General features: G+C 41.4%; 1 protein-coding gene across 2 annotated transcripts in view; it reads right to left on the bottom strand.

Annotated features, from left to right (window-relative positions):
• fbln1 (fibulin 1) overlaps positions 1-21467 on the bottom strand; it is a 119390-nt gene extending 97923 nt beyond the window's left edge. Inside the window, exons 1-2 of one of the 2 annotated variants that reach the window (XM_034176028.1) lie at positions 21206-21467; positions 795-903 (exon numbers count right to left, since the gene is read on the bottom strand). In XM_034176028.1, coding sequence (XP_034031919.1) covers positions 795-903; positions 21206-21260 — 164 coding nt within the window. In that variant the 5' untranslated portion in view covers positions 21261-21467. The remainder of the gene's footprint in view (positions 1-794; positions 904-21205) is intronic. The other variant, XM_034176029.1, reaches the window with a different exon arrangement.
• Positions 21468-25735: the final 4268 nt, after the last annotated feature.

Raw genomic sequence — 25735 nt, 5'->3', positions numbered from 1 at the left:
CTGTAGGGAATGAGGTGTTGCCCCAAGTGAAAGAGTTCAAGTACCTCGGGGTCTTGTTCATGAGTGAGGGGACAATGGAGCATAAGATCAGCCGGAGAATCAGCGCAGCAGGGACGGTATTGCATGCGGTCTACTATACTGTTGTGACGAAAAGGGAGTTGAGCCAAAAGGCGAAGGTCTTCATCTACTGGTCAATCTTCATTCCTACTCTCACCTATGGTCATGAGGGTTGGGTCATGACTAAAAGAACTAGATCGCAGTTACAAGTGACTGAAATGGGTTTTCTCAGGAGGGTGACTGGTGTCTCCCTTAGAGAAAAGGTGGGAAGCTTAGTCATCCATGAGGAGCTTGGAGTAGAGCCACTGCTCCTTCATGTTGAAAGGAGCCAACTGAGGTGGTTCAAGTATCTGGTAAGGATGCCCCCTGGGTGTCTCCCTAGGGAGGTGTTCCAGGCACATCCATCTGAGAGGAAACACTGGGGAAAACCCAGGACTAGGTGGGGAGATTATATCTCCACACTGGCCTGGGAACACCTCGATATCCCCCAGTCAGAGGTGGTTAATGTGGCCCGGGAAAGGGAAGTTCAGGGGGTCCTCTGCTGGAGTTGTTGCCCCTGCAACCTGATCCCAGATTAGCGGTTGAAGATGAGTGAGTTTCGGAACATTTTTCAAGTAAATACATTGCCTTTGGCTGTAAATTATTGTCTCACAGGTCTTATGTGCCCCTCTAGCTCCCAGTCTGACACCCATAGTGTGTAAATTTACTATCTTTGAAAGTAATATACCAGATACTACCTGCAGGTGGTTGACTCAGAAATGAGAGGAAGAGATGTGCAGTCTTCGTTGTCTGTGCCACGCTTCTGGCCATCCTTACAGCAGTCCTCTATGGAAATCTGCCCCATCCCTATAAATGATAAAGACAACATAAAGCATATGTGAACAGCTCAATACATTTGCCTGGAGATCTATCTGTAACATTCACAATGTGTTCATTATGTCTAAGCGTGACATTTTGAGACTATGTATTTCCCAGTTGCCAAATCAAATAATGCCACTTAAGTTGGTCATACTGAGATCAAAGCGCTGCAAAGTGAGTTGCTAAAAGTTGGCAACAGTCAAACTCTGTTTGGCAGTTTGGTGTGTCTGTTGGCTTTGAGCTGAAGACAATGAATGATGGGTACGTTGTTGTAGAAACTATAGAGCCTTTTCAACTGAAGCACAAGTCTGTGGTGATGTGGCTGTTTATTCTTGTGGATTAGACACCGTGGAATGCCCAGACTCTGTAAACAATCCCATCACGTACATTCATGTGCCTGTGGTTTGTGCGATCTTCCAAATGTGAAATAGCTTTGGCAGATCGGCTGCATTTTTTTTTTTTTTTTAGTTCAGACCGCAATCGTCATGCCAAATTGTCATTAAGGGTAAATTTCCCAAGACAAAAGAGAGAAAACAAATTTAGTAGGATATTACATTTTACTGAATCACTGTAACAGAATATGAGTTGTTTCTGGTTAAATACTGAATGCTGTGAATTATTGGGAATCCAACTGCTGATTGTGAAATGCACTGAGCAAATCCATGTGTGTGACGCTCAGTGTGTCTGCGTGAGAAGCCTGGCCAAGACTGGGAACTTTAAATAATAAATTATACTAGGTAGGGAGGACAAGTGTCTGCAAATCCACTCCTCAAATTACAGATATGCTGCTTGGTCTCAAAGCAGTAGGAAAAACTTTATCATAACCTTTAGATCAAACAGGCTTATGACAAAAATCACATCATCTGTGCAACAATAATAACAAACTGTCATTGTTTATAGTAATCCCGTTCTTTTGACAAAGTGAGGCCATTACGCAACAATGACTAAGAGTTTACAAAAAACAAAAAAAAATGTGGGGCTTCTTAAAAAAATTAACAACTTCTCCAGGGTAGGGTAGAAAAACTACAATAACAAGAACAATGTGACCATCACTCCTACATCATGGATGACTAACCCGGCAGAAAGAAGTGAATATGGACAGAGGATTTATTACTCAGCAGCCACACTCACTGACTCACGACTGACTTCTGGAAGTCTGGCAAAGCCCAGACTCTTTTGTCCAATAAACCTTGGAGCAGTGAGATTAAATGAGACGGCATTTTAAAAGTTTTCATATGGGCCTACCAAGTAAGCCATCCATTACTCTATAAAAGTTTCACTGAACATTAAATACTTATGTTTGTAAGATGTTCCCATAAAAGTATTTTTTTTATTTTAGTCTTACACAAAGTAGGTAGAGATATGTATTCATAACATCTAGCTAATAGCCATACAGACAATCTAACAGCTATTACAAAATACCACTGAGTTTATTTTAACCTCAGCCAAGAATGTTGTATTTTAACCCACATCTGTTTCTTGGTTCGTTTACCGGGTTACTCACATATTAAGGATTTGATTTTCCCAAAACTTGGCAAGAATGTTTGATGTAGTCTGGAACAAAAGCATTTAAATTTTGGTAGATATGCAAAAAAAAAAAAAAAAAAAAAAAAAAAAAAGTTAAAAGTTACAAGGGTTTGCTTGTTTAATTGTCAAAAAGGACATGTCAAAAGAACAGATTTTGATGAATCTTATAAAAAAGGTTGGTCCTATCCTGTACTGTAGTGGTTCTCAACCTAGCCCTCAAGCCTACACTACAGATTTTCCATCTCTCCCTGTCCGCCACATAGATTTCAGCTTTTGGGGCAAATGATGTATAAAGCAAGAGAGTCCAACTTTAGGAATACAGCAAATCTTTACATTGCCAAGAAAGTTATGTTTTTATCGTCAACGGATTTCAAACAAATTTGATTGAGAGTTTCAACTTTAATCATGAAAGAGATGATTCCCAGAGAAAACTCAAACATCAAAGATTAAAAACAAGATCACGGTGGGTCAAAGGAATCAGGGTCAAAAACTGGTATAGGTAGTAAAGTCCTAAACAGGCTCCGAAGCCCATACCTCAGTGATCAAGTTCATAGTTGAGCAATCAGGATCAAATTACAGCATTTAGAGGTGACTGACCAGGATCAAAAGTCAGTGATCAGAATCAAAGTTCAGAGATGAGGATCAAAGCTCAACAATCGGGACCAAATAATGTTAAACAATCCTCTTACAATGAAATCACAAGGGATTAAAGTTAAATATCAACAAAGGCAATGGAAACAGAAGCGTGTTGGAACTTGGCGGAGGTATACACTCTCTGACAGCTCCAATCACAAAGTAAGACCTCAACATGGGCTAAGCCAAGATGTCTAATTGAAATGTATTTGCCAATAAACATAGCATACCAGAATTTTGTCCTGAAACAGCAACAGTGCAGTTTCCCCACAAAAATAAAGACGAAGCTCATCTTCTCCCAGCATATTTGAACTGACAGGAAAGAGTGGTCACACGCTATAACTGCTCCCACTGGCGTATTCTTTTTGCCTTAGTAGCTCTCAGCTGATAACTAATTCCAAACCACTGGGCATCACAGAGTTATTCCAATGCTACCACTGTCTACTGCTCTGCAAACCTAAATTGAAAAACCAGCAACGCCATAAAAATGTGCAGTGCTGATTTATCTAAAGAGGCAAACCAGGTGCAGCATAGCTTCACCTTAAATCTCTGCTGCCTGTCTGCAGAGAGCTGATTTCCATCTTGGATGGCGGTGCCGGTTATGAGGGCCATTCTATCTTGGCAGAGCAGCACATGTGTCTAGACGCCTGATGTAAACAAGACTTAATGAGCCCACTGGTACAGCTCCACCGAGAATCCAGTTTGCCTTTGCCAGACATCACAGCAGCAGTCTGGAAGTCTTTATAGGCCACAGAGATTACTTTTATTTGATGGCATTTTGCGAGTGAACTGTCATTCTCAGTGATAAGAGCAGCTTGTTACAAAAGGTCTATCATTATCTATCATTTATCATCATCCAGACCCTCTCTACCACAGCCACACCAAAATCTTTAAGCTGCTTTTACTGATTCTGATGTATGTCATGACTAAATCAACCCCCCCACCTCGGCCTGTCACCAAACAGTCAGTCCACAAGTATTTGATACAACTTTTTTTATGATTTTGTTTCTGTACACCACTACTATGAAAATATTATATTAACCATTTGGGATTTACAGTCATGTTTATCCACAGTCCCTCCATTTTCAGAACCAATTGCACAAAGAAAATATAAGTATTACTAATACAAAGCATGACTTTTACAGCCAATTTTGTTTTGTTTCCATCCATTTGCATGTCAATGGATGTAAACATAAACATTTCTAAGTCACTGAATATGCCTTTGACTTAATCTGCACCAATCATTAATAAATGCAAATAGTATGGTACTGTTTGATAAATCTGTCTGCAGTGGACAGTTCTGAAAAACTGACTGAAAAATGAGTGAGGGAAGCCATCAAGACACCCATGACAACTCTGAAGGAGTTTCAGGCTTCTGTGGCTTTGATTGTTAAAACTACATAGTGGAACTTTTGTCTGTTACGTCAATAGTGTTCATGGTGGAGTGGCACCGAAAAGGATTTTCATACAATAAGTCAGCTCAAATCTAGGTTTGACTGTAGAATGTAGCTTCTTTTTGTCAAAAATGCCTATTATCATGCAGCGTAGTGGCCAGGCAGTTAGTGGGCTTGTTTCAAGAGCAGGGGGCTCCCAGTTAAAGACCACCCCCTCCCCCCATTCTCCATGAAAATTCAGTAAGGTATATCTTATATATTATATACCAATTCTAAGGTGGAACTATGCCAGTATACAAAGGTATATCTAAATATCTAAAAAGGAAGAGTAATATAGGAGAGTAGAAAAAAGTAGAGTAGAGCCACTTAGGTGCCTGGTCTTGAGAACCAGGGATGGTAGGTTAAAAAGCTTTTTTATCCCATTGGAACTCTCCCTACCCACCCAAGCAGCTCAAGAAAAGGTATATAGAATATAATAAGTAATAAGACATAAGAAGGATAAGACATCACAGGAGAAGATTGTTATCAAACACAAAGGAACCAACTATTTTGTAAGCTATGATGAACGTTGCTAAGGCCGGCTAGATAAGCTAATGTTAGCTGTTAGGTATAATTCGTAATGTATATATGTATAATTATAATATAATATATATGTATAATGTATAATAATGTATAATAATGTATAATGTATAATTCATAATGTAATTCGGAGTTATGCCAAGAACAGCATCCGGCGTAAAACGTGCTAACTCCATCTCAGAAGGAAGACATTGAAGGGACTTACTTAGAAAACACCTATTAGCCTTCAATAACACTATCTTTATTTCACCCAATTCACTGTGTCTGTGCAGGGAAGAGATGAGAAATTGCACAAATCTATGACAGCATATCTTTTTTCTGTTTGTTACCCTTCAATGCTGCACCCAAGTCTTATAATGGCAGTGAAAAGTCTGCTGTTTATTCTGCCATCATGGGGCTCATGTGAGTTGGTGGCATTCTTATGCAAACAAACGTGTAAGCACAAAGGGCAACATCAAGCTCAGCAAATATTATCAACGTGATCTTCATATATTGTACAATAAACTGATACAGCAATTACCATGACAGACCTACTCCAACCCAACATCATCACTGAATCGTCACCATCACACATGCTCACACACCAAAAAATGTTTTAAAATATCTTTAAAACTAACAAGAAGTCTTGTTGGTTTGTTTGTTGTTTATGCAGCAATTACTTCTTACAGAAGTATTTTTCCCTTTTCTTTTTAGTGTTGTTTATGCACCAATGACACCAGATCAAATTCCTTGTATGTGAGAACTTACTAGGCAATAAATTCGATTCTGATTCTAGATATCTCCTACCTCAGTATACAAACATATTTGAGGCATTCTGTTGGCCTATATGTTGTTGTGAATTCAATTGTGTCTTTGTGCCACTGTGCACAATGACATGAATTTGGTTGACTCAGGTGCCATTTTTGCTATTCAGTACTTTAACATTTCCGAAAATCCCCCTGGTGGCCCCCTGCGCCACCCAGAATGCACCGCAGTCCCAGCAGAGTTCTGGCGTCTCACAACGCATGTAAACAATGGGTAGCAAGGATGTGGATGGTATTGATCCAGCATTGTTCACAGGCGACTATGATGATGACATGTTCTCCCAAGTTGAGAGGGTGATCTAGAGGAGGTATAGCACCTGTGATGGACTTCTGCCATGCCCCAATGTTGTCTTGCTGTCCATACTTCACAATGTGCCTGAAACCGGAACTCTGCTGAATGAAACTGACCTCTCGTATGAGTCATGGACCGCAAGATGGCGCAAGATTAATAATTGCAAATCAGGGAATTGTTTTAAGTTTTTTTTTTTTTTTCTGCTAATCTTGTTTTGTGTTTTCTGTTCTGTATAAATCATGATCTTGTGCATCAGAACAGGGAATTGTTTATACTGGTGTGTGTGTGTGTGTGTGTGTGTGTGTGTGTGTGTGTGTGTGTGTGTGTGTGTGTGTGTGGACGAATTCCCTTCACACTTGGTGGAAACATTACTTTGATATATGTCTACAGCTGATTAGATGCACGGAGGATTATTGGTTAGCACTGATGCCTTGTAACAGGGGTGGGCATCGAGGGCCGAGACACTGCAGGTTTTCCATGCAACCATTCACCTCAGCAGGTGGGTTGCTGATGAGCTTCTCCTCTGAACATAAACACCTGGTTGTCAATGAAATCACCTGCTGAGACACCTGATCATTAATGAAATCACCTGCTGAGGTGACTAGTTGCACGGAAAACCTGCAGTGTCTCAGCCCTTTATGGCACATGATTGCCCACCCCTGCCTTATAATAAGAAGGCTGAGATCACTTCCCACTTGGTCCTTTCTGTGTGGATTTTGTATGTTTTCCCTGTGATTATGTGAGTTATTTGGGCTTTCTCCCACCTCCAAAGACATGCCGGTTATGTGAATTGGTGACTCTAAATTGACTTTAGGTGTGTGGTGTGGATGTGTTTTTCTGGCCGTCTGATTGACTGGTGTCCTGTCCAATGACCCCCCCCCCCCCCCCCCCCCCCGCCGCCCCATCCCATGATCCTTGATTGGAGAAAGAGGGTATACAAACTGAATAATTAGATTTTGGATTTGTCTGATCAAAGGTCAAGAAAGGCATGGCATGAAAAACACTTTTTTATGTATATCTCAACAACCAATAATTGATATATATACATGAATTCATAATGAAGTCAGATGATGAAGTCACACACAGTCAAAAACACCATTACAAACACATGTAGTTGTACGTTTATGGTGTGTAGGTATGCATCATCTGATGCCTTTTAGTTAAGTTGAAACTGAATTGAAATCATTATGGCTCCTTCACACATAACACGTAGTTGGGTGAATGAGGCCGAAACTGGCCAAAAAAGACAAAAAAGGCCAAATTGGTGAACTTCGATTCGCCAATTCGGATGCCGTACGGATTGCCACAGGATGCCATACAATCCTGAGGCAATGGTTTTGTGCACAGCTGTCCGACCATCTGTCTCTCCCGACACCAGCTGGAATTTTTCGAGGTTCGGCAATTCGACAGACAGACAGCCGTGCATGGTGTCCGCGCACGAACACAGTGCAACCACGTGTGAGGTGTGATACCACATTGTGCTCACACAGCAGCGGAAGCAGTTAAATGTTGTACAAATGTACATAAATCAAAGAAAATGTGTAAGGACAAAATAATGAGAGAGCACAGAACATTCTAAGAACAATGAATACACTGTTTAAATCTAAGACAATCATGTTACTGGTAACGATGTGTAATTGATGCTTGATGACTTGACAACAAATGGATTTTGTTTTGTCTATTACAATTTTTAATTCCTATTATAAAGAGCAGACAATACAAGAATTATCATCCTTCTGTTTCTTTATGTTCATGAACTATGGCCATGGACGTAAACAAGGAATTAATGAACTGACATGAATGAATTAATGCGTTCACATCAGTCAACCACACAGAGGGTCCGTCCGTGCATCCAACTGTCTCTGCCCAGTCGTCACGTGGCGAATCGAACGACACCATATCATGTTGACTGTAACTCATGTGGTGGACATGACATTTGCCTCGCTAGCTGGCCATTCAAATAATCAGATGGATATGTTTACATGTGGCAGCCTGGCTGATGGCATCTGCAGTGTGCACTGAGGTGCAGCTGAATCTGTTCCAAAGGTGATATGTGTTTTAATTTTCCCCATGTCATCATCATTTGCAGACACGCGTGGATGGGTGAATGCAGCACATGTGACAATATGTGTTCCCCAGCTTTGTGTTGCGCTGACTCAGTGGCTGCAATGTGGAATGGCACAAGCCTCAGGAATGCAGTCATTGGCCGTGGGCCATGGTCAGCTCTACCTCTGCTCAATTTCAAATGACATCCAACCCATGACATGATTACATGTCAACCATGGTCCCCTGCATAATTGTAGTGTGTGTGAGCACATGCAATCATGTCAAAATGGAAATCACATCACAGATGAGCGACACACCCACCTTCCACAGCAGCAAAGCGCTCACATGAATGGGCTCACGGCTCCAGGATGTGGGGCAAATGAGCTGCCCACACTTTCTGTCATTCAGGCTGTCACATGACGGATGGACCGTGTGGATGTTGCAATCGTGTCATGTGAGGTGCAGCGTGCCGGTGAGTTGTTTTCATTTTTCACCATGTCAAGGCAGCCGTCTAAATGTGTGTACTGCACTGAACAGCGATCACACTGCATTCCAGCCACAGTTTGAGACTTCACCACCTCATCCACACCTCAACAATGCTGGATCATGGTGTGGGGACGATGACACACTCGTACACCTTTCTGTTGCCTGGGGGGTGGTGGGGGACACAACACACTCGCACACCATTTGTGTTGTTTGGGGGTGGACACGACACACTGACTGTCCTTTGAGCTTTCACCACCTGGACTGCAGCTCGACCATGGTGTCCTGCACTCTTCTTTTGTGCTGGCCACGCGAATGGCCCCGCATTTTCTAAGTGCCCCGCGAGTGGTGTTGGATGTTCGTGAGTGGCCAAGTGTGGGTTGAATGGGTACTCGCCCGCCATTTGCCGTCATTCAGCTGCTGGTGTGAAGGCTGACTCGATCGCATCACTCAACCAGGGTTCGACGTGGCCGATGATTTCATGCAGCCCCTTGGCCGCAGCCCGAATTGTCTGACCTGCGTTTGACATGCCGTGGGAATGTTGTGAGCACGATCACATGGCAGTGCGACCTCATCTTGCCCACCATTGGAATGGGTTTCCAGTGCAAGCGACAGCGAATGTACAGTGCATGTGCTGTGTGGACTGCAGCATGAGGCATTCAAGGCGGCTCTGAATTTTCACGAGTGGCATTCAAATCCTCCTCCGTGCACCATTTGCATCGTGTTATGTGTGAAAGGGTCATTAATCTTTTTTAATCTCTGTTCATTATGAATTCACTTGATTCAGCTTCCATTTAAATATTAAACATCAAAATTGTCATGCAATATGCAGCACTGCATTATTCATTGCATGCCATACAGCACAATTCTACCAGACATAATGATTTAACCCCCTACAAATTAAGAAACTCGGCAAAACAAGAGCCCCTGACTGTGAAAATGGCCCCATATGTGACGACTGGCCGCTAAAGCATTTGCACATTCTGTACCTTGGTGACCCTGCTGTGGGCCCTCAGGTATAAATCACATCCTTTTCTCCACATCACTGGTTCTAAAACTGCTGGGTGGGAACTGCCTGGGGGACAAGCAGCCACTGCAGGGGTCAGCTCTGTAAACAACTGGGGATAAAATTTAAATTGCAACAAAAGCTGGATTAATTTTATTTGTTTGGTCTCTCTAATACTGCAAGGACGTCAAGAATCGTATATATTTGGTCTGAAAACAACACCAAAAGAACAATAAGTGCAGTTGTTTTTTTTATTTGTATTTTAAAATTTGTATTTTTAAGTTATTCAACACAAACTTGTGCAAAAGTGTTCTGAACAAGGGCGTGGTCATGCAACTTCAGTCAAAAATAATTTGGCCATTTTTGTTCTGTCCAAAATTATTAACAATTACTTCAAAATTAAAGCACAAAACTTTCCAAAAAAAAAAAAAAAAAACCCTTTGCAACAGGACAGCTGAGTGAAAAAAGTTTGTTCACTGTCCTAATGCGATGCAATTAAGGTAGTGGCATACATCAATGATTGCTGTCACATGAGCTTTGATGATCATGCACTACTGAAGTGTATGTTTACTTTATTTGATATTCTGCAGACAGGTTACATAGGGCTACAACAAAAGACTATTTTCAATTGACCAGTTAATGAATTACATGTTTGATCCATAGTAAGAAAATGGTGAAAAATGTTGATCAGTGTTTTCCAGAATCTTGTTTTGTCCACAGTCCAGACATATTCAGTTTACTAGTAGACAGGAGTTAAGAATTTTGTAAAATAAACCAAAAGACATTCACATTAAAGAAGCTGAAATCAGAGAATTTGTGTATTTAAAAAAAATCTTCAAAATGATTAATTGATTCTTAAAATAGCTGTTTACTTATAGTTGATTAATAATTGATAAATCAATTAGTCACTGCAGCTCTAAGGGTGGGAAAAAAAATGGTCTGTTCAGACCGAAAAGCGTAAATGTCATATTACATTAAGATACTGATGGGCAAGTCCAGCATTTTCTTCATCTTTATGATCCATTTTTCAGTGGTGCTGCTGTGTCATGGCTAACTGCAAGGGATATTATGAAAATACAGATTACCACAGGCATGAAAGGAAACTGATGAGTGGTTAATGTGTTTACCACATGTTAGTTAAATGGACTTTACAGTGTCCCCTTTTTACATTCTTCCTGTGACCTGATATCTCCATTTATCACTTGATATCAAATTTAATGTGACCAGATTAAGTTTGGGGACAGCAGTTTTATTGTTTTCGGAGTTTCAACAAACATTAAAGCCAATGCTGTCAACAAAATAGAAACTGTAGATTACATCTCTATGGTGTCTCGCTGTTTGACATTTAGGGTTACATGACCGACACAGTCGGCGTCTTGATGGATTACCATGCTATTGATACTGAAAGCAGAAAGAATGAACATAAGAGTATTTTTCCTCACTCATTTCACTCGATAAGCATGCCTATCTCCAAAAATGCGCACATATCCACTCTCTGGATCCTTAAAGAATGAACAGTGGTTGTTTTTAGCACTAATATTGACTCATGGACCTCTATTTGCTGTGGTGATTTAGTGAATTATCAAGATGATCCAGATGTTCCATTTAGGGTGCACGCAGTAAGAGGTGCACTTTTCCTCTTCATACTGTCATTAATAATAACTAGCGTGTTGCTCGTGGGGCTCCACAGGCTCTAGATTGGGTAGTGTTTATAAAATACATAGGTCACATTTTTCAAGGGTGGTAATAAAAAGGGTAGCTCGTTTGTACCCCTGTGTGATATCGTGGGATTTGACCACTTACATCACTTCACACAGAAAAATGGTGTACCATTTTGTTTTCGGCTGCAATCACAGAAGCAGTCGCAAAAAGTGGAGGTTTTTTTGGTTCCCAGTGGAGATGGGATGACAAGAAAAATGGGAGCGGTCGTGTTGGTAACTTTTAGCCTACACACCAAGCCAGAGTAGCTGTGTTCTGTGTTTGAGCTTTCTGTGTCCGCTTTCCACCATATCATCACTTTTTCTTTGCATTGTCACTTTGTTTGCCGTGAATTTTGCCCAAAACCTCAGAGAAAGTTCAATGTTTCTGATGGGGACAGATGAGGGCTGTCCACAGAAGCAGGATTATTGTATCATATCTCTCATATTTTAACCCTTTAGCATCCGCCCTCAAACAAGACTGCCCTCCCCAATTATGCAAAGTTTCGGTAATGAATTGGAATGGCGTGTGAGTCCAGAATGTTTTTAGAACCTTAGACCTTAGATCAGGGGTGGCCAAGTTCGGTCCTCGAGATCTACCTTCCTGACAGTCTTAGTTGTCTCCCTGCTCCAACACACCTGAATCCAATGAAAGCCTCATTAAAAGCCTACTAATGAGTCTTACGTTGGATTTACAGTATCTCACAAGGTGTGCTGATGAAACTCGTGGTGTCTACTAGAAGCACAACTTGTTTATTTGATCCTATACCAACAAAATTGTTTAAGGATCTTTGGCCCATTCTTGGGCCGTTTGTGCTGGAAATTGTTAACCTTTCTTTAAACTCTGGATCTGTTCCAAATTGTTTTAAATCTGCCGTGGTTAAACCACTACTCAAGAAATCTAATCTTGATCCTGGTGTATTGAAAAAATATAGGCCGATATCAAATCTATCATTCTGCTCTAAAATTCTGGAAAAGGTGGTTTCACGGCAGCTTGTGGACTATCTTACTGAGAATGACCTTTTTGAGCCACTGCAGTCTGCTTTTAGAAGACATCACTCCACAGAAACAGCACTTATTAAAGTAGTTAATGATCTTCTGCGAGCAATGGACTTGGATACTACTACAGCATTGGTGTTGTTGGATCTCAGTGCTGCGTTTGACACAGTTGATCATCATATTCTACTTGATAGGCTAGAAAACTGTTTCGGGATTACTGGAACTGCTCTTGCGTGGCTGACGTCTTATCTGTCTGGTCGTTCCCACTGTGTTTTGTGTAATGACACTACTTCTGACTTTAAGGGCATGAAGTTCGGGGTTCCGCAGGGATCCGTTCTGGGTCCCCTGCTGTTTTCCCTGTATATGGCACCCCTTGGGAACATTTTTGCGGCGTTTCGGGGTTGCTTTTCATTGTTATGCTGAATGATACTCAGTTGTATATGCCGAGGGCTGCCGGAAATCCTGTCCACATAAAATCTTTACAGGACTGTCTTGCAGCAGTGAGAAGTTGGATGTCTAGCAACTTTCTACTTTTGAACTCTGTAAGACTGAAATGATGGTTCTTGGTCCAGCAAGACATTGGCATCAATTTGATCAGCTGGCGCTTAGCCTAGGTTCATGTGTTATACATCATATTGACAAAGTGAGGAACCTTGGGGTAATTTTTGATCCTACGTTGTTCTTTGACCGCCACATTAGGGAAATTATGAGGACTGCTTTCTTACATCTGAGAAATATAGCGAAGATTCGCCCCATCCTGTCTATGGCTGATGCTGAGACTCTGATTCATGCATTTGTCTCTTCTAGATTGGATTAGTGTAATGCTTTATTTTCTGGCCTGCCGCAGTCTAGCATTCGAGGACTTCAGTTGGTACAGAATGCTGCTGCCAGACTTTTGACACAAAGTAGAAGGTTTGACCACATTACTCCCATTCTGGCATCCCTTCATTGGCTACCAGTTTCTGCCAGATCGGATTTTAAAGTTTTATTGTTGGTTTATAAAATTGTTCATGGACTGGCACCTTCCTACCTGGCGGACTTGGTTAAGCCCTACGTACCTGTGAGGCCCTTGCATTCGCAGGGCACAGGGCTTCTGTGTGTTCCGAGGATGAACAAAAAGTCTGTGGGGTATAGAGCCTTCTCCTACCGTGTTTCAGCTCTTTGGAACGATCTACCTGCTGTTATTCGGCAGTCTGACACGGTGGAGATTTTTAAATCAAGACTGAAGACCCACTTTTTTAGACTGTCTTATCATTAATTTTTTAATCTGTTTGCTTTGTAATTTCTTTTTATTCTACTGTGTTTTTATCTTTTTACTGTGCTTTTCTTGCTTTTAATTTTGATTTTAGATTAATTTGTGTTGTTGTGAATTATGTGAAGCGCCTTGGGGCGACTTTGTCGTGAGCTGGCACTATATAAATAAATTGAAATTGAACTTGGCCACCCCTGCCTTAGATCTAAACACTTTTTAGAAGAAGAACAAAACCCTTTTATTTCCTGTTAATTACGTTTTTGTTGTTGTTGTTAATTTACTGTCCTATTTATTTATAAATTGTTTAGGGTCTTGTTATCATATACACACAATTTTATTATGTGCTTACATTGAACTTCCTACACAAAATTAGGCAGACACACACGCACACATACACAAACGGCACTTCACTTTTAATATATAGCTGAATGAAAACTGAACCAGAGCTTTTCTGCATTCTCCCCCAAGCAGGGGCTTTTTTTTACTCACCCACAAACAGAGACAGTGGTGAAAGACATCAAGTGCACTACACTTCTCACTCATGGTAATGGCAACATGACACTTAACTAAATTGACTAAACCAAATGAACTACAAAATACAATAAATCCACACTAACAAAACTGTTAAACTAACATGGACCACAATAAGGACCCCTTCACACATAACATGACTGTCATGGGAAATCAGAGCCGCACTCGAACGCCTCATACAACAGTTGCCACATCCATTCGGGCACGGCATATGCACTCTATATTTGCGTGCTGCTCACATCGGAAACCCATCTGAACAGCGAGCAAGATGAGATCGCACTGCCATATGATTGTGCTTGCAACATTCGCACAGCATGTCAAACGCAGGTTGGATGCAGGTGTACGCAGGTGTCCCCCCCCAAAAAAAATGGCATGTGAGTGTGCGGCATGCTCCCCCTGCAATACAAATGGTGTGTGAGTGTATTGTGTGCACACCTCCACTCTACAAGCCTACAGTCAAGGTGTGGCTGAGCTTGTGGATGGTGGCTGAAGTGCAGTGTGATCGTAGTATGCTCGCAGTCAGCAAAGCACGCACAGCTAGATGGCTGTCATAGCACAGCTGAAAGCTGTGGAACACCATGGCATACTCCAAATCCCTACCACCACAACAGAGATGCAAATAAGAACCCAGCGCAGCTGCGTGTCACAATGCCAGCCGACCGGACAGGCACGTCACATGACATGTGATTGCAATGTTCACGGGACCTCCATCATGTCACTGCCTGACTGACAGCCCCACAGACTGGAGCAGTGAGCCCATCTATGTGAACGCGTTGCTGCAATGGGAAGGTGGGTGTGTCGATAACGTATTGATTGACACGGTCACACGCGTACACACGCACTATAGTTATGCATTTGTCAGGGGACCGTGGTTGACACGTAATCACGTCATGGGTTGAATGACATTCAAAGTCATGCAGGGGGACTGAGCACTGCCCACGGTCGTGCTGCAATCCTGCAGCATGCACCACTTCACATCACAGCCGCGTTGTCAACGCAATGCACAGCTGGGGAACACATACTGGTGCATGTGTTCTGATCACACATGTGCAAGGTATGGTGCTGCACACATGTCTGCAAACAATGATGACATGGAGAAAAAGAAAAACAAACTGGATCACCCCAACCACGTCTCAGCATGCACGGCAATGACAATGCAGTCAAAGCGGCACCTGACCGCCAGGTCATCACTACGCACAACTGGGGAACACATATAGAGCCATGCAGAATATCACCTAATGAGACACCACCACAAGACGTGTATCAGCGACCTCTCCGCACACTGTAATAAATAAAACAACATATCACCTTTGCAATGCGCTCATCAGCACTTCAGTGTGCGCTGGACAGAGGGACATGTGGAGCTGGTTTATGAGCACATCAGGTCATTCATGTAAAAAAAAAAAGGAAAAAAGTCATCTATGTCAGTTCAGTACTTCCATGTTTACGTCCAGGAGGAGGATAATTCTTGTATTGTCTACTCTTTATAACAGGAATTAAATATTAAAAAGAGCAGTTGTGTTTTCTTATGATGTTCTGTATTGTGCTTACACATTTCTGTTGATTTATGCACAGCATAAATAATATGTCCAGCATGTAATCACTGCAGCTGCTCTGTGAGCGCGATGTACGTCCTCACACTGTGTTCATGAATGTGCACACGAGCGTGCATGAAAGTGTCACCACGGGATCGTTCACGGATGTACGACCGTGTGTCCCTCCCAACAGTGGGTGGAATGTTGTTTCGCGGTTTGCCAATTCGTTTTTTTTTTTTTTGCTCTTTTTTTGACCAGTTTCTGCATTTTCCACCCAACTTTATGTTATGTGTGAAGCGGCCATAACAACATTTAAAACCCCCAAACTCCGAACTCCCATGGTGCATTGCAGCGCAACATCCATGTTAAGTGTTGTTTGCTAATATCCCTACTTCTCCAAAAATATCCTATCAACTTTTCATTGTTGTAGCGTTTATCTTTGACCCAAAATACATATGCATACCAAACAGCAAATCTCAGCTCTCCCCAGTTTCTCTGTAATTGAAGCCAAGCATAAGCATGCATGCACGCACGCACACACGCAGATGTGCTGATACCGTGTGCTGATACCGCGTAGCTTGGCGGAGTTGATTGTCAACTCAAAGTTAGAGACATCAACTGACATAGCCTATATAAACTCAAGGTAATGCTGTGATTACATCACTTGCTACTGGTGCATTCTTGAGACAGGTTTAACAAATTCCTTCACATATCTACATATTTCTTCATGCCCAAGGGATCCACAGGAGGTGGTGCATCTAGTCACATCTCTGATGTTGGCCAGTGGAGGCTGGCAGAGGGCACCGGAGCAGGAACAATGTACTAGTGGAGGTGACGTAGCAGTAGAGAAGCTCAACTCTTGCCTGCGTTTCTGCATGAATGTTAAATATTTTAAGCATGTTGAAAATTTTTCTGGCACCATGACAAACATCAGAGTTGCCTGACTGATGTCCACTGAGACCCCGTGGAGTCTGGTGGACCTTGGTATTGGTCAGCGGTAAGCAACTTTTCAGTCTCCATCGACAAATGGTGGGATAATCGTCAGAGTATGAATGGGCCATCAGTGTCAGAATGACTTTGTGGGTCCATGTCTGTCACCCCTGTTGCTACAGTCCACAACATCACAAAATTTTACCATAGTGGACCATTCATTCATTCACCTTCTACCGCTTAGTCCAATTAAGGGTCGCAGGGGGCTGGAGCCTATCCCAGCAGTCATAGGGCGCAAGGCGGGGTACACCCAGGACAGGACGCCAGTCTGTCGCAGGGCCACAAACAGACAAACAAACACAGACACACCCACACACACCTACGGACAATTTCAAAGATTCCAATCCACCTAACCCGCATGTCTTTGGATGTGGGAGGAAACCGGAGCACCCGGAGGAAAACCACGCAAACACGGGGAGAACATGCAAACTCCACACAGAAAGGCCATGGGAATTGAACCCATGACCTTCTTGCTGTGAGGCAACAGTGCTAACCACTAAGCCACCGTGCTGCCCGTGGACCATTCATCCATCCATCCATCCATCCATTTTCTTCCGCTTTATCCGGAGTCGGGTCGCGGGGGCAGTATCTCAAGCAAAGCCGCCCAGACCTCCCGATCCAAACACATCTCCCCCAGCTCCTCCGGGGGAACCCCAAGGCATTCCCAAGCCAGCCAAGAGATGTAGTCCCTCCAGCATGTCCTGGGTCTTCCCCGGGGCCTCCTCCCAATGGGACGTGCCCGGAACACCTCTCCAGCAAGGCGTCCAGGGGGCATCCGGAAAAGATGCCCGAGCCACCTCAACTGACTCCTTTCGACGATTCATTTAGCAACAAAAACACTCAATGATCAATCACAATCCAACATGGCGAGGGGGCGGGGCTGACCGCTCCAGCTGTGATTTCATTCGGAAGACTCATTTAGTCTTAAGGAGGAAGCATTATGATCAGTAAAAACTTGACGCTTACAGATTTGTCATTAAAATGAGATGTGACTCACACTCAGTGGAACTGTTATCCAACAAGAACAACTGTACCATTTCCAAGCTTTTAGAAGCAAACAACACACAAGGGGGCAGTGTTGCCCCAGTTACTTTAGGAAGTTACTTTATTAGTTACTTTTTTAGTAACTTTATACATTTCCTTCATTAGTAGCTTTATGCAGTTACTTTATAAGGAGCTGGCGACAACTTGTAACTAATAAGTAATGTAATGAATAAGGTAACTAGTAACATAACTTGGTTACTCTTAAGACTGAGTAATCAGCAAAGTAACTAATCAGCAAAGTAACTAATAGTTACTTTTCTGAGTACTCAATCTTAAAAATAACCAAGTTAGATTAGGAATGTACACTCTCTTCTTCACTTATCTACCAAAAATTCATAACTCCGTCAAAAAAGGTCAAATTTCTTTCATCTTTGAGAGTGTTATGTATAGGATGGTATTGACTCACAGTTTGATCGGATCTGATCACAGATTTTGTGGCAAGTTAAATTTACATTGAAAACCCCATTTAATGGATATTTTACATTACATATTAATCACACATGCCCCAATCACTTTCATATTTGAAACTGAGGAGCAAGCTGGCACTCACCATCACCTGACAAAGTTTGATCCGGGTCTGATTCGGACTGTGGACTTTGTGGATATTTTAATTTAATATTGAAAAGTCCCTTTGGTGTACATTTTGCATTATATTTCAATCAAAAGTGCCTCAACTTCTGTTATGGATTTACCTACACCCCCAAAATTGGATGGAGGTTCCAATTTATGCCAGTTTGTCTATCTTCCAGTTATCAGTCAGAAACCAAGTGCCAAAAAGTGATGACAAATTGTGCAAAGCAGATACAACCAATGTTCTGTGAAAAAGAATTCAGAAACCAAAAAAGTTGGGGAAAAAAAACCTGACAACACCACAAAAAACTTTAATTCTAATTTAGCTTATGAAAAGCCACTTGTAACAGGACTTTGACCTTGAAATTTTTTTTCCAAGGTAAAAATTTGTGGAATTGGAAACTAGTGTTGGCGGAGGTTTGTGCTCTACGAGTGTGGTGCTCTAGTTTATTAAGGGAACTAAAACAGCACTCAAGTGTATGAACCTCCACCAAGATCCATCAATCATCTGTTTATATCATGCTGATATTTTCCTTATTTATTTATTTCTATTGATTATGATCACTGAACTTTGATCCTGTAATCAGAATCAATAGAATCAGGATTAAAGATCAAATATCAAAAGCAAGATCAGAATAAAAGGAACCACGGTTAATTCTCAAAACTAAAAAAAAAAAAAAATCAAGAATCAAAGGCAGGATCTGCCATTTGATCAGGATCATGGAGGTAGGATCAAAGACCAAAGCCAGGATCAAAATCAAAAGAATCATGACCAAACCTTCACTCCCCATAGGGGCGGTGATGGTCTAGTGGTTAAAGTGTTGGGTTGCTCCCGGTCTGTAGTGAGCGCCTGGTATGGCAGCCCCTGACATCGGCGTGAATGTGAGGCACGAGCGCTTTGAGCATCTGATGCAGATGGAAAAGCTCTATATAAATGTAATCCATTTACCATTTAAAACTCAAAAATCAGGAATGGCCCTTGAACAGGACCAATGGAGTCAGGAGCAAAGATCAAATGCAAGATCAGAATCAAAGAAATCAAGTCAAAAAAAAAAAAAGAAAAAAAAAAAAGAACAGTTTTAAAAAGTTTTAAAAAAATATCAAGAATTAAAGGCAGGATTTCCCACTTGACTGGCAACAATGGATTCAGGATAAAAGATAAAATACAGTATCAGGATAAAATACAGTGGCTTAGTGGGTAGCACTGTTGCCACACAGCAAGCAGGTCATGGGATCAATTCCCAGCTGTGGCCTTTCTGTGTGGAATTTGCATGTTCTCCCCGGGTCCTCCGGCTTCCTACCACATCTGAAGACATGCAGGTTAGGTGAACTGGAAACTTTAAATTGTCCGTAGGGGTATGTGTGAATGTGTTTGTTTGTCTATATGTGGTCCTGCGACAGACTGGCGTCCTGTCCAGGGTGTACACCACCTCACGCCCTATGACTGGGAGAAGGGACAGGCTCCAGCCCCCATGACCTTTAATTGGAGTGAACAGTTGAAGATGAATGAGTGAGCTCAAACATCAATAAAGAAAGGTAGAATCTGCCGTTTGTTGAGGATCAGTGGAGTCAGGATCAAAGATTAAGAGTTACCTCCTTGGTGGTGGTAATGATTCTACTGAATACATCTGGATTGATGCCAGATGAAGTTTTTTTTTATTGTTGGGTGTTTTTAGTTATGTGGCTGTCAGCCTTTCACAAACCACTGTGAGGCCCATAATAACCAATCAATGGCCAAAGACAGTGTCACCAGTTTAAAAGCTGCAGTCAGAAATTATGTGTAAAGGTTTTTATTTTTTATTTATTTTTACAATTTGCAGCCTTGAAAGCTCTAAAGGTAAATAAATATGTGTGGGATGCAACTAAAACTCCTCGTTATCAACTTGTCTGCTAATTATTTTTAGTTTTAAAACTAGTGCAACAAAATTTTAGTCTGTAAAAGAACCACTGTTTCCCACTGTCGCCAAGTGCTTGCTCACAGGGGGTCGTTTTGACCGTTGGGGTTTTTTACGTAATTATTGTATGGCCTTGCCTTACAATATAAAGCGCCTTGGGGCAACTGTTTGTTGTGATTTGGCGCTATATAAATAAAATTGATTGATAAACTGATTGATTGAGCCCAAAGGTGAAACCTGTCAAGTTATTGTTTGTCCTAAAAGAACAAGTCCTTCACAGAGAAGCTGCAATTCAGCAAATTTTGAGACTTTGTCTTAATAAATTGACTGGAAAAAATAAATGAAATGCCAAATGATACTTTTCTGATTAAATAACTAATTTGGTCACTGCAACCCCACCCACCCCCCTTTAAAAAAAAGTGGAAGTTCAGAAAATGTGACAATTTTTTTTTTATTTATTTGAGGTATTTAGGTCTTATTCTGCAAATACTGCTATAGAGATCAGATGATCCAATTACAGTTTTTATTAAAAAAAAACAAAAAACCATGACCTCGATTTAAAAGGGTTAAAACTAGAGTAACATATCATTAAATATATATTTTTAAAAGTACATTTAATAACTGCATATAGATCTTGGCTTCATTATTAGCACACAAATATGCATTTATATCAAAATAATATAAAACTTTTGATGTGTGCGACAACTTTTATTTATAAAAAAAAAAAAAAAAGGAAATTTAACCCGGCATGGTGCAGTGCAAATATCTTCACGCAGATGACCAATTAATAAAGTCATCGTCCTTCCAACTCACATATAAAGCGACAAATGTCCAGAGTAGAAACACCTTCAGCAAAGCCAACGTCACATGTTCGAACTCGTCCTGTGACCAAACATCACCACTGCGGTCTGACTCTTTATCCACACTAAATACTCTCAATTATTTAAATGTATTCAAAGGAAATTGCTGCCGTATCGCCGTATTTGTCGTTTGTCGTCGTGGCTGGAAACTTACCTTGGCTGAAGAGCGCAGCGAGCAGAAAGCAGAGCAGGACGACCCACGGAGCCATGGAGTGAGGGAGAGCTGGGCGAAAATGTGGGGAAAAGTGTCGGTCAGGTCGCCTCGGCTGCTTTCTGCGGCGTGTTTGTGGATAAAGAGCAGCTCTCCTTTTAAAGGACGGGCTGAGTCCGTGGAAGCGACGAGAACGTGATGGAGGACAGAACAGCTGGCGCGCGCTCAGAGGAGGAAGGATTCTTCTAAATGATGGAACCAAAAACAAGAAGGTTAATAATGAAGACACCCTGAGGGGCGGGCTGTCGAATTATAATCACCAACTTTATTATCACTCTCACCGCAAATTAAAGCAACCTGTAGCATTAATCTTTTTTTTTTTTTTCCCCACTGTGTTTCAAAGAGGCTGGGGCGAGTGACCATATAATAGAGGTGGGCGATACCGGGAATTTTGGTATTGATCCGATACCAAGTAAATACGGGCCCAGTATCACCGATACCGATACCAATACTTTTTCATATTTAAGCTTCATAGATCCAAAAGATCCAAAAGACCTAGGATAGAATTTCGCCAAACACTGTACGTGCTAACAAAATACTTTATTATCACAATCAACATTTTTGTTTAAAAAAAAATCACTCAACACAACTTAAAATCTCCTAAGGTAGAGGGCTGACAAACCACAATACAAGGGTGCGCTGCTCCATGTTGTGTGCACAGTGCTTGCTGCTCTTACAGACAGAATAGACTTTGATGAATCTGCGTGCGCAGCAGTCAGTGCGTGCGGGAGAGAAAAAAAAGCTTGAGTATCGATCTTTTTTACACGAGATCCTTCAATATCAATACCAGCATGGTATCAATATTAAATCGATATTAGGATCGATCCGCCCACCTCTACCAAATACTAGTGTATGTAAGATGTGAATATTAATAATAATAATAAGAAGAAGAACAACAACAACAAGAAGTAGCACAATCCCAGTGGGATTAAATTCAGTTTATATTCCAGAAATGAGGTGGGCTTCATAGATAATTGGCAAAGCTTCTGGGGAAAACCTGGTCTTGTTAGGAGATACGGCATCCATCCCACTTTGGATGGAGCAGCTCTCATTTCTAGAAATCTGGCCAATTTTCTTAAATCCTCCAAACCGTGACTATCCAGGGTGGGACCAGGAAGCAGAGTTGTAGTCGTACACACCTCTCTGCAGCTTCTCTCCCACCTGCCATCCCCTCATTACCCCATCCCCGTAGAGACGGTGCCTGCTCCCAGACTAACCAATAACCAGCAAAAATCTATTTAAGCATAAAAATTCAAAAGAAAAAATAATATAGCACCTTCAACCTGCACCACAGACTAAAACAGTTAATGTGGTCTATTAAACATTAGTCTCTCTCTTCTAAGTCCCTGTTGGTAATGATATAATAATTGAGCAACATATTGATTTTATTCTGCCTTACAGAAACCTGGTTACAGCAGGATGAATATGTTAGTTTAAATGAGTCAACCACCCACGGTCACACTAACTGTCAGAATGCTCGTAGCACGGCCGAGGCGGAGGATTAGCAGCAATCTTCCATTCCAGCTTATTAATTAATCAAAACCCAGACAGAGCTTTAATTCATTTGAAAGCTTGACTCTTAGTCTTGTCCATTACCAAATTGGAGTCCCAAAAACCAGTTTTATTTTGTTATTATCTATCGTCACCCTGGTCGTTACTAGTGAGTTTCTCTGTGAATTTTCAGACCTTTGTCTGACTTAGTGCTTAGCTCAGATAAGATAATTATAGTGGGCGATTTTAACATCCACACAGATGCTGAGAATGACAGCCTCAACAACTGCATTTAATCTATTATTAGACTCTATTGGCTTTGCTCAAAAAGTAAATGAGTCCACCCACCACTTTAATCATATTTAGATCTTGTTCTGACTATGGTATGGAAATAGAAGACTTAACAGTATTCCCTGAAACTCCCCTTCTGTCTGATCATTTCTTAATAACATTTACATTTACTCTGATGGACTACCCAGCAGTTGGGGAATAAGTTCATTACACTAGAAGTCTTTCAGAAAGCGCTGTAACTAGGTTTAAGGATATGATTCCTTCTTTATGTTCTCTAATGCCATATACCAACCAGTGCAGAGTAGCTACCTCCCCTCTGTAGTGAGATAGAGTATCTCATCAATAGTTTTACATCCTCATTGAACGACAACTTTGGATGCTGTAGCTCCTCTAAAAAAAGAGAGCTTTAAATCAGAAGTGCCTGACTCGTGGTATAACTCACAAACTCGTAGCTTAACAGCAGATACCCGTAAGTTGGAGAGGAAATGGCGTCTCACTAATTTAGAAGATCTTCACTTAGCCTGGAAAAAGAGTCTGTTGCTCTATAAAAAAGCCCTCTGTAAAGCTAGGACATCTTTCTACTCATCACTAATTGAAGAAAATAAGAACAATCCCAGGTTTCTTTTCAGCACTGTAGCCAGGCTGACAAAGAGTCAGAGCTCTATTGAGCTCAGTATTCCATTAACTTTAACTAGTAATGACTTCATGACTTTCTTTGCTAACAAAATTTTAACTATTAGAGAAAAAATTACTCATAACCACCCCAAAGACGTACCGTTATCTTTGGCTGCTTTCAGTGATGCCGGTATTTGGTTAGACTCTTTCTCTCCGATTGTTCTGTCTGAGTTATTTTCATTAGTTACTTCATCCAAACCATCAACATGTTTATTAGACCGCATTCCTACCAGGCTGCTCAAGGAAGCCCTACCATTATTTAATGCTTCGATCTTAAATATGATCAATCTATCTTTGTTAGTTGGCTATGTACCACAGGCTTTTAAGGTGGCAGTAATTAAACCATTACTTAAAAAGCCATCACTTGACCCAGCTATCTTAGCTAATTATAGGCCAATCTCCAACCTTCCTTTTCTCTCAAAAATTCTTGAAAGGGTAGTTGTAAAACAGCTAACTGATCATCTGCAGAGGAATGGTCTATTTGAAGAGTTTCAGTCAGGTTTTAGAATTCATCATAGTACAGAAACAGCATTAGTGAAGGTTACAAATGATCTTCTTATGGCCTCGGACAGTGGACTCATCTCTGTGCTTGTTCTGTTAGACCTCAGTGCTGCTTTTGATACTGTTGACCATAAAATTTTATTACAGAGATTAGAGCATGCCATAGGTATTAAAGGCACTGCGCTGCGGTGGTTTGAATCATATTTGTCTAATAGGATTACAATTTGTTCATGTAAATGGGGAATCTTCTTCACAGACTAAAGTTAATTATGGAGTTCCACAAGGTTCTGTGCTAGGACCAATTTTATTCACTTTATACATGCTTCCCTTAGGCAGTATTATTAGACGGTATTGCTTAAATTTCATTGTTACGCAGATGATACCCAGCTTTATCTATCCATGAAGCCAGAGGACACACACCAATTAGCTAAACTGCAGGATTGTCTTACAGACATAAAGACATGGATGACCTCTAATTTCCTGCTTTTAAACTCAGATAAAACTGAAGTTATTGTACTTGGCCCCACAAATCTTAGAAACATGGTGTCTAACCAGATCCTTACTCTGGATGGCATTACCCTGACCTCTAGTAATACTGTGAGAAATCTTGGAGTCATTTTTGATCAGGATATGTCATTCAAAGCGTATATTAAACAAATATGTAGGACTGCTTTTTTGCATTTACGCAATATCTCTAAAATTAGAAAGGTCTTGTCTCAGAGTGATGCTGAAAAACTAATTCATGCATTTATTTCCTCTAGGCTGGACTATTGTAATTCATTATTATCAGGTTGTCCTAAAAGTTCCCTAAAAAGCCTTCAGTTAATTCAAAATGCTGCAGCTAGAGTACTGACGGGGACTAGAAGGAGAGAGCATATCTCACCCATATTGGCCTCTCTTCATTGGCTTCCTGTTAATTCTAGAATAGAATTTAAAATTCTTCTTCTTACTTATAAGGTTTTGAATAATCAGGTCCCATCTTATCTTAGGGACCTCGTAGTACCATATCACCCCAATAGAGCGCTTCGCTCTCAGACTGCAGGCTTACTTGTAGTTCCTAGGGTTTGTAAGAGTAGAATGGGAGGCAGAGCCTTCAGCTTTCAGGCTCCTCTCCTGTGGAACCAGCTCCCAATTCAGATCAGGGAGACAGACACCCTCTCTACTTTTAAGATTAGGCTTAAAACTTTCCTTTTTGCTAAAGCTTATAGTTAGGGCTGGATCAGGTGACCCTGAACCATCCCTTAGTTATGCTGCTATAGACGTAGACTGCTGGGGGGTTCCCATGATGCACTGTTTCTTTCTCTTTTTGCTCTGTATGCACCACTCTGCATTTAATCATTAGTGATCGATCTCTGCTCCCCTCCACAGCATGTCTTTTTCCTGGTTCTCTCCCTCAGCCCCAACCAGTCCCAGCAGAAGACTGCCCCTCCCTGAGCCTGGTTCTGCTGGAGGTTTCTTCCTGTTAAAAGGGAGTTTTTCCTTCCCACTGTAGCCAAGTGCTTGCTCACAGGGGGT

This window comes from Thalassophryne amazonica, chromosome 8 (genome assembly GCF_902500255.1).
Source record: "Thalassophryne amazonica chromosome 8, fThaAma1.1, whole genome shotgun sequence".
In the NCBI taxonomy this organism is placed as follows: Eukaryota; Metazoa; Chordata; class Actinopteri; order Batrachoidiformes; family Batrachoididae; genus Thalassophryne; species Thalassophryne amazonica.
This window is presented reverse-complemented; position numbering and strand designations above follow the sequence as displayed.